The following is a 17,309-nucleotide window of genomic DNA, read 5'->3' as shown; positions in this document are numbered from 1 at the left end:
AAGACATATGCAGAAGTCGTCAAGACTCTTGGGAGGGTGAGGCCCAGGGAGAAGTTGTGTGGCAGGCAGCAGTGAGGAGCCATGAGGGAAGTGCTGCGCTGTGGCTGGGAAGCAAGATGGCAATGTAGGACTTGCTGCTCTGCTCCACTGTCTGTGCAGATGGGGTGGGGGAAAAGGGGACAGACTTAACCTGACAACAGGTAGTACTTTGCCAAAGGAAGTCTGTGAAGCCAAATAGAGGCAAGGGAGTTTAGGATTAATACACAGAGATAATCATAATAATAGTCATGACAGATAGGTGTTTAAGGAGGAAAGAGAGTATAAAGAAGGGTGGATTACCCAGAAGGACTGTTGAGTTGGGTCACAAAGTTATCAGCCACAAACAAGCAGGGTCCAGAACTGGGTTACATTTCTCTTTGGGGGTACAAAAGACTTTAAGGGAGCTAAAGTGCATGGGTAGTATTAAGGGAATCAAATACCAGATCTTCCATAAATCATCAAAATGAGCTGCTTTCAGTCCTACACAATGGAATGGAAAGAGACCATGGAAAGAGACCAAGGAGGAGTGAATCCTGGATCATGGCCCTCTGGATATTGAAAATCATGCAGGTGTTGGGAAAGGCTCTGCTTGGACTGATCCCAGCTGGGCCCCAAGTGATCCCCAACATAGGGAGAAATACATGTGAGGTTGAATTGCTGCCTACATCAAGGCCCATTGGGATGCCAGCCAAGGCTACACACACTGCTTGATGTGCTGAGCCGGGACCCTCTGTGTTCCTCTGAGATTGCTAGTTTGGGTTTAGGTCTGCACAAAACAACTTCTTTTCTTGATATTGCTACAGGGTCATCCTAGGACAGCCATCACCTTACCCCGTGAAATATTACTTGCAACAGCCTAGCACAGAGCTCAGTACAAGAACACCCAGCTGAGTGCCCACCACTGGGCTGGTCACTTCAGCTATGTCCCCAAGGAATTCTGGGGGGAAAAATGTGGCTAGCTCATACATTTTAGGTTAATATGTAAAATTTGTCATCCTAATTTAAAATAGTTCCCAAGAATGTAATTGCTAGCATATGTTGACATTATTAAACAAAAGCATTCCATCATTCTTTTAAATCTATACACTTATATTTAAATACTGTAGTATCAATTCATCTAAAAATACATATAAAGCCCTTTTTCAGCTATCTAAGCAGGAAGACACATGCCTTGCTGCCTGACCTCTAACGCCTACAATTAGTATCCGATCCAGGACTCTGAGAAGGATAGCGCCTGACTGAATGCAAGAGAATTAACAATTAAAGGGAGGCTAGTAAACGTAGTGATCTGAAGGGGCACATGCACCCAATTGTTTATACCAGCAATGTCCACAATAGCCAAACTATGGAAAGAACCTAGATGTCCATCAACAGATGAATGGATAAAGAAGATGTGGTATATATATGCAACGGAACACTATGCAGCCATCAGAAGAAGTGAAATCTTGCCATTTGCGATGACATAGATGGAACTAGAGGGTATTATGCTTAGCGAAATAAGTCAGTCGGAGAAAGACAACTATCATATGATATCCCTTATATGAGAAAGTGGAGTTGCAACATGGGGCGGGGGGGTTGGGGGGTAGGAAAAGAATAAGTGAAACAAGATGGGATTGGGAGGGAGACAAACCATAAGGGACTCTTAATGTCACAAAACAAACTGAGGGTGGCCAGGCAGAGGGGGCTGGGGAGAGAGTGGTGGGGTTATGGACATGGGGAGAAGGTATGTGCTATGGTGAGTGCTGTGAAGTGTGTAAACCTGGTGATTCACAGACCTGTACTCATGGAGCTAATAATACATTATATGTTTATTAAAATTTTTTTAAAAATTTAAAAAAATAAATAAAGGGAGGCTAGATAGGCTCTCCCTTATAGGAATGAAAGAGACATGTGGCAGGAGATGACCAGAGAGACAACAGAAAGTAATAGTGGTTCTCAGGGCAAGGGGCTGCCTGGGGACATGAAGCAATGCCAAAGAGGCAGCACAGCACTTTCAGGTGGACAGCTGCCCTAGGACAACGCAGTGTAATATCAGACAGTGAATACCAAGAGGAGAGCCTGTTCTGCGAAAGAAAATGTAAAGAGCAGAAGCCAACAGGGTCAGTTTTGAAATTTGAATTTATTGTCAACATTCGAGAATTGAGAATTTTTCATAGAAAAATAGTGATACCTGATTTTTTTTTGGAAAAATCAAATGAGTTTATATACCAAGCCTACTTCCCTGCAGGGAGACGTTGCATTACACCTGGACAGGTACTGCCCTCCCTCTGACCCAGCACACCTTGCCCTCCCTATGCCCACAGCACCTGCCCTTCCTGCCCCCACCACACCTCCTCTCCCTGGCCTAGCACACCTGCTCTCCCTCTACTCCAACACACCTACCCTCCCTGCACCTACCACCTGCCTTCCTTAAACCCACCACCACTGGGGTCAGTGTTCACTTATCCTCAGCTAGCACTCTTGCTTGTTGTCATTTTGCTGCTGATGCCTGCAGACTCTCCCCAGGTGAGACATTAAATCTGGACACTCAGCTTTTGTCCCAGCCATCTCTGATAGAAGGGAAAGTGCTTGAACCTGTGAGGAATTACCTACTCCTGGTTGGATTTCTTTTGTGTGGAATTTAATAAGCCATCTAAGGATGGCTTGGATCTTCACAGGGGATCCTGAGAATGGAGAGGGTGGGATCATCGTTCTGCAATGGCAGGCATATTGATAGTTGTAGGGGAACACCCCTGGTTGGAGCCTTGGCCCAGACCAGCACATCTCCAAGGTACATGTGCAGGTGGTCACCCAGCATCTTGTCCAGGTGCAGGTTCTGACTTGACAGTTCTGACTAGCCAAGGCATGCATTTGTACAAGCTCCAAGGCTGCTGCCACCAAAACCCCACTTGAGATGGAATGGCTGCACATTGTCAATGCAATGCATTCCTTTTCTTCTTCCTGGAACTCCTATCATTACCATGCTTGGTCTCCTGGGTCACACCAAATCTCTTATCTTTTTTCATGATTTTGTTCCTTTGTACTTTTGCTCTGTACTTTTAGTTAGCTCTTTCACTTGGCTTCAAACCCACTAAGTCAGGCCTAAAGCACTGACTCTTCTTCAATTCATTATTCATTTTTTAAAAGTTATGGGTTTTAGTTCCAGAAAGTGTTATCACAATTTATTGTTTGTTTTCCTATGTCTCTGGGACATGTTGTGATCAACCTTCTCTGAGGCTACTACTGTTCCAAATGTGCCACTTGGGTTCCATGGAACTAGGATCTGGTAGTGTAGTGACCAGTCCTTGGATCATGGAAGGTGAAGGCACTGCAGGGCCCTCTCCCTATGCCCACAGCACCTGCCCTTCCTGTCCCCACCACACCAGCTCTCCTCAGCCTAGGCACTGCAGGGCCCCTCAGAAGTCATTCTCTTTGGGAAGGGTGAAGGCCCTCCCAAAAAGGTGTGCACTGCCCCAAATGACTGACTTCCAACCTGACAGCCTGCCAATACCACAGTAATCCAACTGCAGGAGCTCCACCAACCTAATGGGGAAAACAGCATCTCTGCTGCTGTCGTTTCTGTTTCTCTAACCCAGTGTGTTCTCAGCCTGCACTATGATAGAGCTGGGATTCAAGCGGAGTCCCACCTTCTCCACAACCTGAACTGTTTATTGCTACAAATGCTCATGTTATTAAACCCAACTGCAATCTGCTGGACCAGGTTCGACCCTCCACATTATTTTGATCCTGGATTTTTTTTCCATATATATAAAAATTATTTCTGTATTGTAATATTTACATTATCATATATATAATCAATATTACCATTATTACTATTTTTATTAAAGCAAAAATGATTCTGCCAAGTAAAATAACAATGAAACAAATAAAATACATACATTCCAAAATAGAAGAAAAAAGGGAAAATGAAAATTCTATTTTTTAAAAGCTTTTTACTTTTTTTTAAATTTTTTATTTCCTTTCAGCGTAACAGTATTTATTCATTGTTTTTGCACCACACCCAGTGCTCCATGCAATCTGTGCCCTCTCTAATACCCACCACCTGGTTCCCCCAACCCCCCACCCCCCACCCCTTCAAAACCCTCAGATTGTTTTTTCAGAGTCCATAGTCTCTCATGGTTCACCTCCCCTTCCAATTTCCCTCAACTCCCTTCTCCTCTCCATCTCCCCTTTTGTAGCAACATGGACAGGACTGGAAGAGATTATGCTGAGTGAAATAAATCAAGCAGAGAGAGTCAATTATCATATGGTTTCACTTATTTGTGGAGCATAACAAATAGCATGGAGGACAAGGGGAGATCCTGGATGTTTTAAGAAAAGATGAAAGATGAACTGGGTGTTGTACATAAACAATGAATATTGGAACACTACATCAAAAACTAATGATATATTTTAGGGTGACTAGCATAACACAACAAAAAAAAAAGAAAAGAAAAAAGATGAATGAAAACAAAATGAGATTATGTAGATAGCAAAAGCAAATGTGAAATGCTTCTGACTTTTATCACCCTGCAAGAGCATTTTTCTTTGCTAACAGTCTGCCCTCTGCCCTAGCACCTCCTGCAGGGCAGGTAGCAGGAAGGAGAATACAAAGACCTAAAGGAAGAAGGTACATGAGAACAAGCCATGAAAAACTGACTTTCTTACCAAGGCTGAATGATAATACAAATAATGATGAGGACCCAAGAAGTCAGAGACAACCCAAAAAATTATGTGCATAAATTACCATCCTTTGAATTCAATATCCAGGACAAGAATAATCACATTTTAACTTGAAAATAGCCTGAGAATTCTTCCTATTCAAGCAAATGAGGCTGAAAAGATAAGGTTTAAATGGAGAAAGGTTGTCAGGGAATTCTCAATCATTAGCAAGGTATTGCAGGTTTCCAATACAGTCTCTAGTACAATGTACTGGGGAGACCTAAGAAGGTGCCTACAAAATTAGGTCTGAGTTCATGTGTGGCTCCCATAGCTCCTTATCAGCTGTAGGTAAGAAGGGGAAAGAAGGTAAGCACAGATGCTAATGGGATTACCCTGTATGAAAATATTTGTTAAAACTGAGAAACACAAACACCATATGATTTCACTCATAAGTGGGATTTAAGAAAACAACAACAACAAGTGAATAAACAAAAAGCAGAATCAGACTTATAAATACAGAGAACAATCTAGTTGCCAGAGGGGAGGAGGGGAAAGGGTTGGGCAAAATGGGTGAAGGGGAGTGGGAGATACTGGTGCTCAGATATGGAATGAATAAATCACAGAAATAAAAAGCACAGCATAAATGATACAGTTATGATATAATAATAGGAATATATTGGGACAGATGATAGTTACACTCTAGTGAACACAGTATAATGTGTAAACTTGTCAAATCACTATGTTGTACACCTGAAACTGATGTAACATTGTGTGTCAACTATATCTACCAAAAAAAAAAAGGAACACACTTAAAGCTATGAGGACTGAGTAATGTATAGAATTTTTGAATCATTATTTTATATAAAACAACATAACACTGCATGTTAACTATACTTCAATTAAAAAAATAAAAATTAAAGGGGCGACTGAGTGGCTCAGTCAGTTAAATGTATGGCTCTTGTAGGCTCAGGTCTTGCCTCTCTCATGGTTGCAAGTTTGAACCCCACACTAGGCTCCATGATAGGTGTGGAGCCTACTTAAAAATTAATTAATTAATTAAAAGTTAAAGACAAAACAAAACAAAAATGAAATATTTCCAAACCAACTGGTGGACAGCCACTGTCAGAAGCCTCTAGGGCCTCTCACAGTCTCAGCCATTTGGGTCGCACTCTGTCCCAAGCAAGTGAGAAATTAACAATGACACAAAGAGTAAGAAGAGAGGGGGGCTTCAAGCTTCCTGCTTCAGAGGCTCCATGTCTGTTCTGATTGCCCTAAACAATGATGAAGTAGCAATATTAAGTTGACCTACTAATGTTAAATATTGTTTAATAGTATTACCATTAAAGATAAGCAAAAGTCAAAATGAAGGGAAAAGCTCAATGAATAAGGAAAATTTAAAGAACAAATCTAATCCCCAAAAAGCCCTGGGGTGCTCTTCCAAAGTCTGGCTGTGCTTGTGTTTTAATTTTCACTGAAGCCCCATCCAGCCAAATTAGAGAGATAAACCCATCTATGATCTAGTTCTTTTGACTCTGGACACTGTGAAATAAGCAAAAATTCAATAGCATGATCCTGCCAGTTAGAATTTAAGTCTTCTGCATTTCCTGAATTATTTAGTATTCTATTCTGACCATTGGAGGAAGAGAAAGGTCATGAATAAATGTGAATAGTGCTTCCTCCCTGCTGCTCTCAGCTCACAGTTGACAGTATGAACACTGGAGGAATGCCCTCCAACTTAAAGACGCACTCTGGAGAGAAGACACCACCCAGGAAGAGATGGGGTTTTTGTTTGTTTGTTTGTTTGTTTGTTCGGTCTATCCAACTCACTGCCTTGGAAAAATGGAATCATGCTCATAATTTTCTAAAGAAATTTTGAGTAAATGCCCCACAAACTTCTCAGGCACAGCCTCCATCTCCCCACCAGCACATCTGCCAGCATTACTAGTCACTGGAAATGCTGAATGTATCTGCCAGCTTTCTGCCACTTTTAAATTAAGTTTCCACACATGTTAAAATCTCTACAGACATGTGTCCTGTTGACCTGGAGAATGACTTTAGCCAGAGCATGTTCTCACAGCAGAATGAGGTTGGGCTGAGACACAGGCTCTCCTCTGCATGCTGAGCAGCAGGAACCTGGGTTGCAGCTCCAGTGTGTTCACTGCATTTCTGATGGGCACAGGCAGGCAAACTTATCTCTACCCCCATATTGACCTGATAGTATTTCCATAAAATTCTCTTGGGTCTTCTTGTTCAGCCCCCAGGAAAACAGCAAAGCTGAGAACATGGGAATGTCACCAACATGAAATTCCACCCACCAGCCAGACATGTTTGGGCCCTCCAGACTAAGGTGAAAACCTGTGTGGCTCCCCATGTTCTCCTCTGATGCAGCCACTGTGGACACCACCCACCAACCTGCTGAGTCACAGAACAGATTTGGCAGTTTTAGAAAGCTGCATGCCAATCTATGCAATAGCTTCATCTTTGGTCTCTCAGCATTTGGTGTCTGTCCACGTTGACTCACATAAACCAAGATCTTTCCCTTGGTCTGCTCCATAGTTAGCCATCGAGTGAGTGGATATACCCCAGATTCATGAGGGTAGTCCTCTCAGTACAGGGAAGGATGGACATGATACTGGAGTTTAAGGCATGGAATAGAGAATGTCAGTTCATCTGTTTTATTTCTTAAAAATAAAACAAACAAGGGCACCTGGGTGGCTCGGTGGGTTAAAGCCTCTGCTTTCAGCTCAGGTCATGATCCCAGGGTTCCGGGTTGAGGCCTCTGCCTTCAATTCAGGTCCCAGGGTCCTGAGATTGAGCCCTGCATCGGGCCCTGTGCTCAGCAGGGAGCCTGCTTCCCTTCCTCTCTCTCTGTCTGCCTCTCTGCCTACTTGTGATCTCTGTCAAATAAATAAATAAAAATCTTAAAAAAAAATAAAACAAACAAGAAAACTCAAGGCGAAGAGAATACAATGTTTGAATTTCCTCATTTTGGGTGGTGAGCATACAGATATTTATTATACTATCCTCCATGATTCTCTTGATTATTTTTAATTTAAATTTTAGGTAATAAAATTAACTGTTAACATGAAAACATCAGAAGTGTCATATTTTTAGAAAATGGAGGGGCCTACATTGCTAACAATAGGTACCCTCTCATTCACTGCCAGAGAGAATCTGGGTCCTAAAACCTAGAAGCTTCCCCAAGAGGCAGGTATAGCAGCTTCAAGAATATGCAGAGCCCCAAAGGCAGATTAGGGTTTTCTGTGGCTGCACTGTGTAGCATCATGAGTTCACACATGTTGGGTCTTCTGGAGACTACCTCATCTGGAGAATGGAAGGCACACACAAGCTGGTCTGGTGTTTCAGAAGCTCAGAGCCCAGCTGCCTTAGTCTGCTTGAGAAATGCCACTGTTTTTGGCCTTCTGTGGGACCACAGCATCACAGCCAGTCATGATAGTGCCTGCTGAGCCCAAACCAGGACATTCAACAACATATGTATAACTTCTCTAACACAGAACTTCATCACAAAATAACAGCCACAAAATGAGCTCAGAATTACTGAACCCAGACCATGGAAGAATAGTAGCTAGTAGAGAGTCAATCAGGTGACAATCTCAGGGAATGAGTGAGTAACATTGAGTGCCAGGTCAACCTAAGGTCCTGTGAGAGAGAGAAGCACTGCCCTACTCCTCACTGCAGATTCTCCACTCTACTCACTTGGGCCAATGTGCTACACGATGATGAATATCATGGAAGCCCCCTGGCACAGGCTGTTGTGCAGGAGTATGGTTGGGCCCTCGACATCACAAGAACAGAGAAAACTCCTCTGTCCAGAATCCAGTCATGTCCTCATGCATTCACACATGTTTAGCACACCTGGGGCCTCAGTTGTTCATGATAGTATCCCAGGTTCCTGTATGCAAGCTCCCATTCCTGCCTTTACATTGTCCATCAGGAATTAACAGTTCTGCCATACACCTATCAGCAGTGTCAGAAGACACAGCAGAAACTGGGCTAGTCATCCTTGTATAAGGCCTCTAATGTGTATCCCAATTTCAGCTGCAGTGAGGACCACACAGAAAACTCAAAATCCTGCCCAAGCCAAGCACCACACAAGCCAATGAGAACACATTCTGTTTTCACAGGAAATAAATAATGAATGTCTTGTCTTCAACCAGCCTATCTTTGGTATCTTACAATTTTCTTTAAAAAAAAAAAAAGAAAGAAAGAAAGAAAGAAAAAAATAAACAGATTGTCTTTTCCATGAGGTGTGGCAGCTCTCAGTTGGGCTAACCCTGAAACAACTAATTACTGATGTACTACCCACTGTAGCTGCAGGCCCATGGATTCCAGCCTACAGTGTGGACTCAGCACTCCTGGCCCTGCTAGCCCCAACCTTTGCCACAAAGTTCCTCTATAGCTATGAGTGCAGCAAAGGGACTAGGTTCATTCTCTGTTTCCTCTGGTGAGCCTAGATCATGTCCAGGCTGAAAGTCGGGTCATTATCACATGGAGTAATGGTGCAACTCACCATTGTTGCAGTGAATGGGATGTTGTCAATCAAGGATGATGCAATGGCTGAAACCCAGACCACCAGGATGATGGCAGTTGTGAGGCGCTGATCCTCTGGGACCATCTGGAAGGGAGCAGATAGTACCAGTGCTACATATCATGGAGGCATGGATAAATCACATACATTGAGGAGATGATGGTAAGACATGTGGAACTCACAGGGCTATCAGTCTGTCCTTTCACACAAGAGAAGACCAAGGCAGACCCAGGTGTACAAACAGGGCTAGCCTGGGCTTTCCTGGCTAATACCATGAGCCTCAGCAAGGTCTACAAGAAACTGAGGAGAATGATTCCTAGCCACACCTGAGCCAACCAGCCCCTGGGAAGGGGAAAAGGGTGGCCCCATTCTTGGTGGCAGCACACACTAATTACACAAAACTTACCTCCTGGCAGAGCCCTGTGTCTGTGCATTCATTTATCAACACTGCTGTCCCTTTTGCTCTCCTTCTTAGACAGTTTTAACTGAAGGCTAATAGCAAAATTGCAGGCACCTTGTAATTATATATTCTTTGGAAAAGTCTCCCTTCATTTCTAGGCTACACAGGATAAAAAATGTTCCCTGCTATAATTTTTACATAATCTGTGACATATTCTTAACCTGATTTTTTTTTTTACAAGTCAAAGTAACAGTGGATGAAACACATTCTATTGCAGTATTTAATGTACCTTTATTAGCAAAGCAGTCTGTTCTCCAACATATTCTATTAAGTGGAGATGTGCCAGTGCCTAGAAGAAATGGATATATGATGAGAATCAGTTTAAAACTCCAAGATTATGTGCAATTTTTTTCAAAAAATCTTTAAAATGAAAACAAGTGAACATAAGGCAAGTTCAGGCTCTCATGTCTTATGAAGGATCAGACATAAGTACACAGTCTATAAATAATTTACTGTCAGATAGACACACTGAAGATTCACTGAGAAGAAAGCACAATACCACAGGCAGGAATTTCTCATCGATTTGTGTTACTGTCCACATTAAATTTAAATTCAAATAGAATGCTATCTCTTTAAGATTGGTCTATAGGGGCATTGTTCAACTGTACATAAAGAAATGTCATTCCATGTAAGTCATTCAAGTAAGTTGCATTTCAAATTTATTTTTGAAGTTCAACATCATAGTTAGAGTTTTAGAAGAATCAAAGAAAATGCATGGTTTTTGTAACTGTCAAAGAAAAAAATAAAAGATCTATTTAACTGAAACATGTAACTATTTTCTCAGGACTAGACAAATTGAGAAAATTGTGTCCAAGAAAAGGCAGGAAAGAAAACTAGATGAAGGTGGTGAATTCAAGAACTCTCTTGCTCAGGCTGCCACCTTGGTTCCAGCCAAGGAAGGGATGCTCTGCTGCCCATGATGAATCCTGGACAGTAAGCACCAATAGATAACCAAACATGGGCATGACACAGCTGCCTTGCACCTCTCAAGTATGGCCTTTACACTGTGATGTCACCACTGAATGACTATAAATACTGAAAACTTTAGCTAGACCATGTTTAAATACAAGTTTACAACTTCTCTACCCACATGTAGAGCTGTTTGTTAACCCTCATTTAAAAGCTGTGGAAGGGGTGCCTGGGTGGTTCAGTGGGTTAAGCCTCTGCCTTTGGCTCAGATCATGATCTCAGGGTCCTGGGATCGAGCCCTGCATTGGGCTGTCTGCTCAGCAGGGAGCCTGCTTCCCCCCTCTCTCTCTGCCTGCCTCTCTGCCTACTTGTGATCTCTCTCTCTGTGTCAAATAAATAAAATCTTTTAAAAAAATAAATAAAAACTGTGGAAACAAAATGTTGGGTTTTTTTAATCACAATTCTCAATCAAGTATGCTATTATATCATGAAAACCACAAAGATAAATCTATTTATATAAAACTGTTCATAAATCAAGTCAGCAGTGTTGATCTTAGGAAATAAATCATTCTTTATTGCAGCAGCTATCCTATACATTGTGGGATGTTTAACATCCCTGGCTTCCAGTCCCCAGTGTGAGAATGAAAAATGTCTCCAGACAGTACCAACAGTGCTACAAAATAAGCCGTGACCACTTGATAAGAAACACTCATAATAATTCATAATAATCCATAAATAAATAAAAATTTTACTTTGCAAAACACAATCACATGTAGTCATTTTATTTCATTCTATACTATTGATTGAAAGAAAAGCCAGAGGTCTAAAACAGATTAAAATTTCCTGCTACCCAAAAAACAAATAATCAAGTCAAGAAATAGGCAGAAGACATGAAGAGACTCTTCTCCAAATAAGACATACAAATGGCTAATAGACACATGAAAAAATGCTCAACATCATTAGCCATCAGGGAAATTCAAATCAAAACCACAATGTGATACCACCTTACACCAGTTAGAATGGCAAAAATTGACAAGGTAAGAAAGAACAGATGTTGGAGAGGATGTGAAACCCTCTTTCATTGTTGGTGGGAATGCAAACTGGTATAGCCACTTTGGAAAGCAGTATTGAGATTCCTCAAGAAGTTAAAAATAGAGCTACTCTATGACCCAGCAATTGCAATATTAGGTATTTACTCCAAAGGTACAGATGTACTGAAAATAAGGGGCACATACACCCTAATGTTCATAGCAGTAATGTCCCAATAGTCAAACTGTGGAAGGAGACAAGACGCCCATTAACAGATGAATGGAAAAGGTGTGGTCCATATATACAATGGAATATTACTCTGTCATCAGAAAGGATGAATATCCACCATTTCCATCGACATGGAAGGAACTGGAAGGCATAATGACAAGTGAAATAAATCAAGCAGAGAAAGACAATTATCATATGGTTTCACTCATATGTAGAACATAAGGAATAGCATTGAGGACATTAGGGGAAGGAAGGGAAAGCTGAAGGGAGGGAAATCAGAGGGGAATATGAACCATGAGAGACTATGGACTCTGGGAAAAAATCTGAAGGTTTCATAGGTGTGAGGGGTGTGGATTAGGATAGCATGGTGATGGGTTTAAGGAGGCATGTGTTATAATGAGCACTGCTATACACAAATAAATCATAATGCACTACATCAAAAACTAATGATGTTTGGTGACGAACATAACATAATTTTTAAAAAATCCTTCCCACTAGAAATCAAATAGAGATGATTATATATGTGTGTATACATACACATACATATACACATACATACACATACACAGGATTATGTCCACACCTTGATGTGTGCCTATAAACAACCACCTATTTATATATTTATTGTCATATAATTAACCGACACACCAATATTCATGGTATGCAGTATAAAAGAACATAAAGGAAAATCTTCAAAATACTAGAACATTACATCTAATAACTCAGTTCAAAGTAACTGATTTCTTTTTTTTTTATTGTGTTATGTTAGTCACCATAAAATACATCATTAGTTTTTTTATGTAGTATTCCAAGATTCATTGTTTATGTATAACATGCAGTGTTCCATGCAATACATGCCCTCCTTAATACCCACCACCAGGCTCATCCATTCTGCCACACTTTTCCCCCTAAAATACTCAGTTTGTTTCTCAGAGTCCACATTCTCTCATGGTTCATCTTCCCCTCTGATTCCTCCCCCACTTTCAATTCTCCTTTCCACTTCTTTGGAGAAGTGTCTGTTCATATCTTCTACCCATTTTTTCACATGATTATCTGTTTTTTGGGTGTTGAGTTTGAAGAGTGCTTTCAAGATCTTGGATATCAGCCCTTTGTCTGTAGTGTCATTTGTGAATATCCTCTCCCATTCGTTGAGTTGCCTCTTTGTTTTGTTAAGTGTTTCCTTTTGCTTTACAGAGGCTTCTTATCTTGATGAAGTCCCAAAAATTCATTTTTTCTTTTGTTTCCTTTGTCTTTGGAGACATGTCTTGAAAGAAGTTGCTGTGGCCAATGTCGAAGACGTTACTTCTTATGTTCTCTTCTAAGATTTTGATAGATTCCTGCCTCACATTGAGGTCTTTCCTCCATTTTGAGTTTATCTTTGTGTATGGTGTAAGAGAATGGGTCAAGTTTCATTCCTCTATACATAGCTTTCCAATTTTCCAAGCATCATTTATTGAAGACATTGTCTTTTTTCCACTATATATTTTTTCCTGCTTTGTCAAAGATTATTTGACCATAGAGTTGCGGGTCCATATCTGGTCTCTCTACTCTGTTCCATTGGTCTGTGCGTCTGTTTTTTGCTAGCACCATGCTGTCTTAGTGATCATAGCTTTGTAGTAAAGCTTGAAATCAGGCAACATGATGGCCCCAGATGTGTATTTTTCTTTTTCAGCATTTCTTTAGTGACTCAGGGACTTTTCTGGTTCCATACAAATTTTAGGATTGTTTGTTCCAGCACTTTGAAGAATGCCAGTGGAATTTTTATTGTAATGTCATTGAAAGTATAGCTTTCTCTTTGGGGGGAGAGTCAAGATGACAGAGAAGTAACAGGTTGAGATGACATCAGGTAGCAGGAGATCAGCTAGATAGCTTATCAAACCATTCTGAACACCTACAAATCCAGCAGGAGATCAAAGAGAAGAAGAGCAGCAATCCTAGAAACAGAAAATTGACCACTTTCTGAAAGGTAAGACTGGCAGAGAAGTGAATCCAAAGGGACAGGAAGATAGACTGCAGAGGGAGGGGCCGGCTCCCAGAAAGCAGTGGAACAATGGAGCACAAAATCAGAACTTTTAAAAGTTGGCTCCACTGAGGGACATTGCTCCAGAGGCTAAGCTGAGGTGAAGCCCATGCAGGGACAGCATGGTCTCAGGTCCTGCAGGGTCACAGAAGGATCGGGAGTGTCTGAGTGTCACAGAGCTCACAGTTATTAGAGTGGGGAAGCTGGCTACAGAGACGGAGCTGAGGAGTGAGCTCTCTTCTTGGGATTACCTTAAATTGTGATCCATCCATGGGCCACTGCCCTGTAAGCAGGGACCCCACAAGATCCGAGAGACCCCTCTGGAAGAGCACAGGGATCTGCAGGTTTTGGGGACTCCAGGAGGGGCTGTGTGCCAGAGACAGAGAGAATTGGTCACAGGCTGGGTGGGCTCAGAGTGCAGCTGGAGGCCAGGGAGATGGGAGTAATTGAGTGCTTTTCTCTGAGGGTGCACTGAGGACTGGGGCCCCAAGTTCTCGGCTCCCTCGAGCTGCAGATTGGGAGGCCGCCATTTTCATTCTGGTCTTCCAGAACTCTACAGAAAGCAGTCAGGGAACAAAAGCTCCTGAAAATGAAGCTGATCAGATTACTTAGACTGGCTCCTGGTAAGGGCGGTGCAATTCCGCATGGGGCAAAGACACTTGAGAATCACTACAATGGGCCCCTCCCACAGAAGATCAGCAAGAAATTCAGCCAAGACCAAGTTCACTTGCCAAGGAGAAGAGCGGAAATCCAGAGGAAGAGAAAGCAAGGCATGGAATTCATGGCTTTCTCCCAATGATTCTTTAGTCTTGCAAAGTTAATTAATTTTTTTAATTTTATTTTTTTCTTATGCTAAATTTTTTTAACCTTTACTTTCCTCTTTTAACATTTTTTAACTAGTTTATTTTAACAATACCTTTCAAAAAATATTTTTGAACCTTTATTATTATAGTTATATTTTATCCTTCATTGTATCTAACTTTATTTTTTTTTCTAACTTTATTGTTTGTATACACATAGTGTTTTTTCTTCTAAAAAAATCTGGGATAGAACTTCTTCTAATAGATCAAAATATACCCTAAATCTAGCAAAGGGCTTTGTTCTAGTCTCCAGCCTGAACAAATTATCTCCACTTTCTTTTTCTTTAGTCTCCCAACCAACTTATCGACTCCATTTTTTAGAAATTTTAAAAAAAAATTTTTCATCTTTATAGTCATATTCCATCCCTTCATTCTGTGTACCCTTATATATGTTTTTCATTCTTTAATTTTGGGAGGTAGTTTATTCTAAGGGACCAAAGTTCTCCCCAAAATAAGTTGGTGAACCTCTTCTATTCACCAGCCTAATGTATATATTTTTTCTTTTTTATATTTTTTCCTTTTTTTTCTTTTTTTCTTTTTTTTTTCTTTATTCTCTTTCCAGAACTTATTTTTGACCCCTTTCTTCTCCACAAAATTTGGGGGTCTCTTCTGATTTGATTAAAGCACATTTTCCTGGGGTCTTTGCCACCCTTTTAGTATTTTACTTGCTCCTTCATATATTCTTATCTGTATAAAATGACAAGATGGAAAACTCATCACCAAAAAAAAAAAAAAAAAAGAACAAGAGGCAGTACGAAAGGTTAAGGACCTAATCAATATGGACATTGGTAATATGTCAGATCTAGAGGTCAGAATGGTGATTCTCAAGGTGCTGGCTAGGCTTGAAAAAGACATGGAGATATTAGAGAAACCCTGTCTGGAGAAATAAAAGAACTAAAATCTAACCAAGTTGAAAAAAAAAAGCTATTCATAAGGTGCAATCAAAAATGTAGGCTCTTACTGCTAGGATAAATAAGGTAGAAGAAAGAATTAGTGATATAGAAGTCCAAATGACAGAGAACAAAAAGCTGAGCAAAAGAGGTACAAACAAGTACTGGATCACGAGGGGAGAATTCAAGAGATAAGTGATACCATAAGATGAAACACCATTAGAATAATTGGGATTCCAGAAGAAGAAGAAAGAGAGAGGGGAGCACAAGCTTTATTACAAAGTTGTGATCACCAAGAAAGCATGGTACTGGCACAAAAAGAGACACATAGACCAGTGGAACAGAGTAGAGAGCCCAGATATGGACCCTCAACTCTATGGGCAAATAATCTTGAACAAAACAGGAAAAAATATACAGTGGAAAAAAGACAGTCTCTTCAATAAATGGTGCTGGGAAAACTGGACAGCTATATGTAGAAGAATGAAACTCGACCATTCTCTTACACCATACACAAAGATAAATTCAAAATGGATAAAAGACCTCAACGTGAGACAGGAATCTATCAGAATCCTAGAGGAGAATATAGGCAGTAACCTCTTCGATATCAGCCACAGCAACTTCTTTCAAGATATGTCTCCAAAGACAAAGGAAACAAAAGCCAAAATGAATGTTTGGGACTTCATCAAGATCAAAAACTTCTGCACAGCAAGGGAAACAGTCAAGAAAACAAAGAGGCAACACACAGAATGGGAGAAGATATTTGCAAATGACAGTACAGATAAAAGGTTGATATCCAGGATCTATAAAGAACTCCTCAAACTCAACACACACAAAACAGACAATCATATCAAAAAATGGGCAGAAGATATGAACAGACACTTCTCCAATGAAGACATACAAATGGCCATTAGACACATGAAAAAATGTTCATCATCACTAGCCATCAGGGAGATTCAAATGAAAACCACATTGAGATACCACCTTCAGCCACTTATAATGGCCAAAAATAGCAAGACAGGAAACAACATGTGTTAGAGAGGATGTGGAAAAAGGGGAACCCTCTTACACTGTTGGTGGGAATGCAAGTTGGAGCAGCCACTTTGAAGAACACTGTGGAAATTCCTCAAGAAATTAAAAATAGAGCTTCCCTATGACCCTGCAGTAGCACTACTGGGTATTTACCCCAAAGATACAGATGTAGTGAAAAGAAGGGCCGTCTGAACCCCAAGGTTTATAGAAGCAATGGCCACGGTCGCCAAACTGTGGAAAGAACCAAGATGCCCTTCAACGGACGAATGGATAAAGAAGATGTGGTCCATATACACTATGGAGTATTATGCTTCCATCAGAAAGGATGAATACCCAACTTTTGTAGCAACATGGACGGGACTGGAAGATTATGCTGAGTGAAATAAATCAAGCAGAGAGAGTCAATTATCTTATGGTTTCACTTATTTATGGAGCATAACAAATAGCATGGAGGACAAGGGAGATGGAGAGGAGAAGGGAGTTGGGGGAAATTGGAAGGGGAGGTGAACCATGACAGACTATGGACTCTGAAAAACAATCTGAGGGTTTTGAAGGGGCTGCGGGTGGGAGGTTGGGGGAACCAGGTGGTGGGTATTAGAGAGGGCACCGATTGCATGGAGCACTGGGTGTGGTGCAAAAACAATGAATACTGTTA

The 17,309-nt window shown here is 41.0% G+C and overlaps 1 protein-coding gene across 3 annotated transcripts in view; it reads right to left on the bottom strand.

Moving 5' to 3' along the window:
* The window catches only part of OCA2 (OCA2 melanosomal transmembrane protein), a 481,635-nt gene that overhangs the window by 162,523 nt on the left and 301,803 nt on the right, over positions 1–17,309 (bottom strand). For all 3 annotated transcript variants that reach the window (XM_032843099.1, XM_032843101.1, XM_032843102.1), the window contains 2 exons: positions 9,919–9,978; positions 9,212–9,316 (listed from right to left, as the gene is read on the bottom strand). In XM_032843099.1, coding sequence (XP_032698990.1) covers positions 9,212–9,316; positions 9,919–9,978 — 165 coding nt within the window. The remainder of the gene's footprint in view (positions 1–9,211; positions 9,317–9,918; positions 9,979–17,309) is intronic.

This window comes from Lontra canadensis, unplaced genomic scaffold (assembly GCF_010015895.1).
Source record: "Lontra canadensis isolate GAN:19392208 unplaced genomic scaffold, GSC_riverotter_1.0 scaffold135, whole genome shotgun sequence".
Classification (NCBI taxonomy): domain Eukaryota; kingdom Metazoa; phylum Chordata; class Mammalia; order Carnivora; family Mustelidae; genus Lontra; species Lontra canadensis.
Note: the sequence above shows the minus strand (reverse complement) of the source record. Positions and strands in the feature narration are given on the sequence as shown.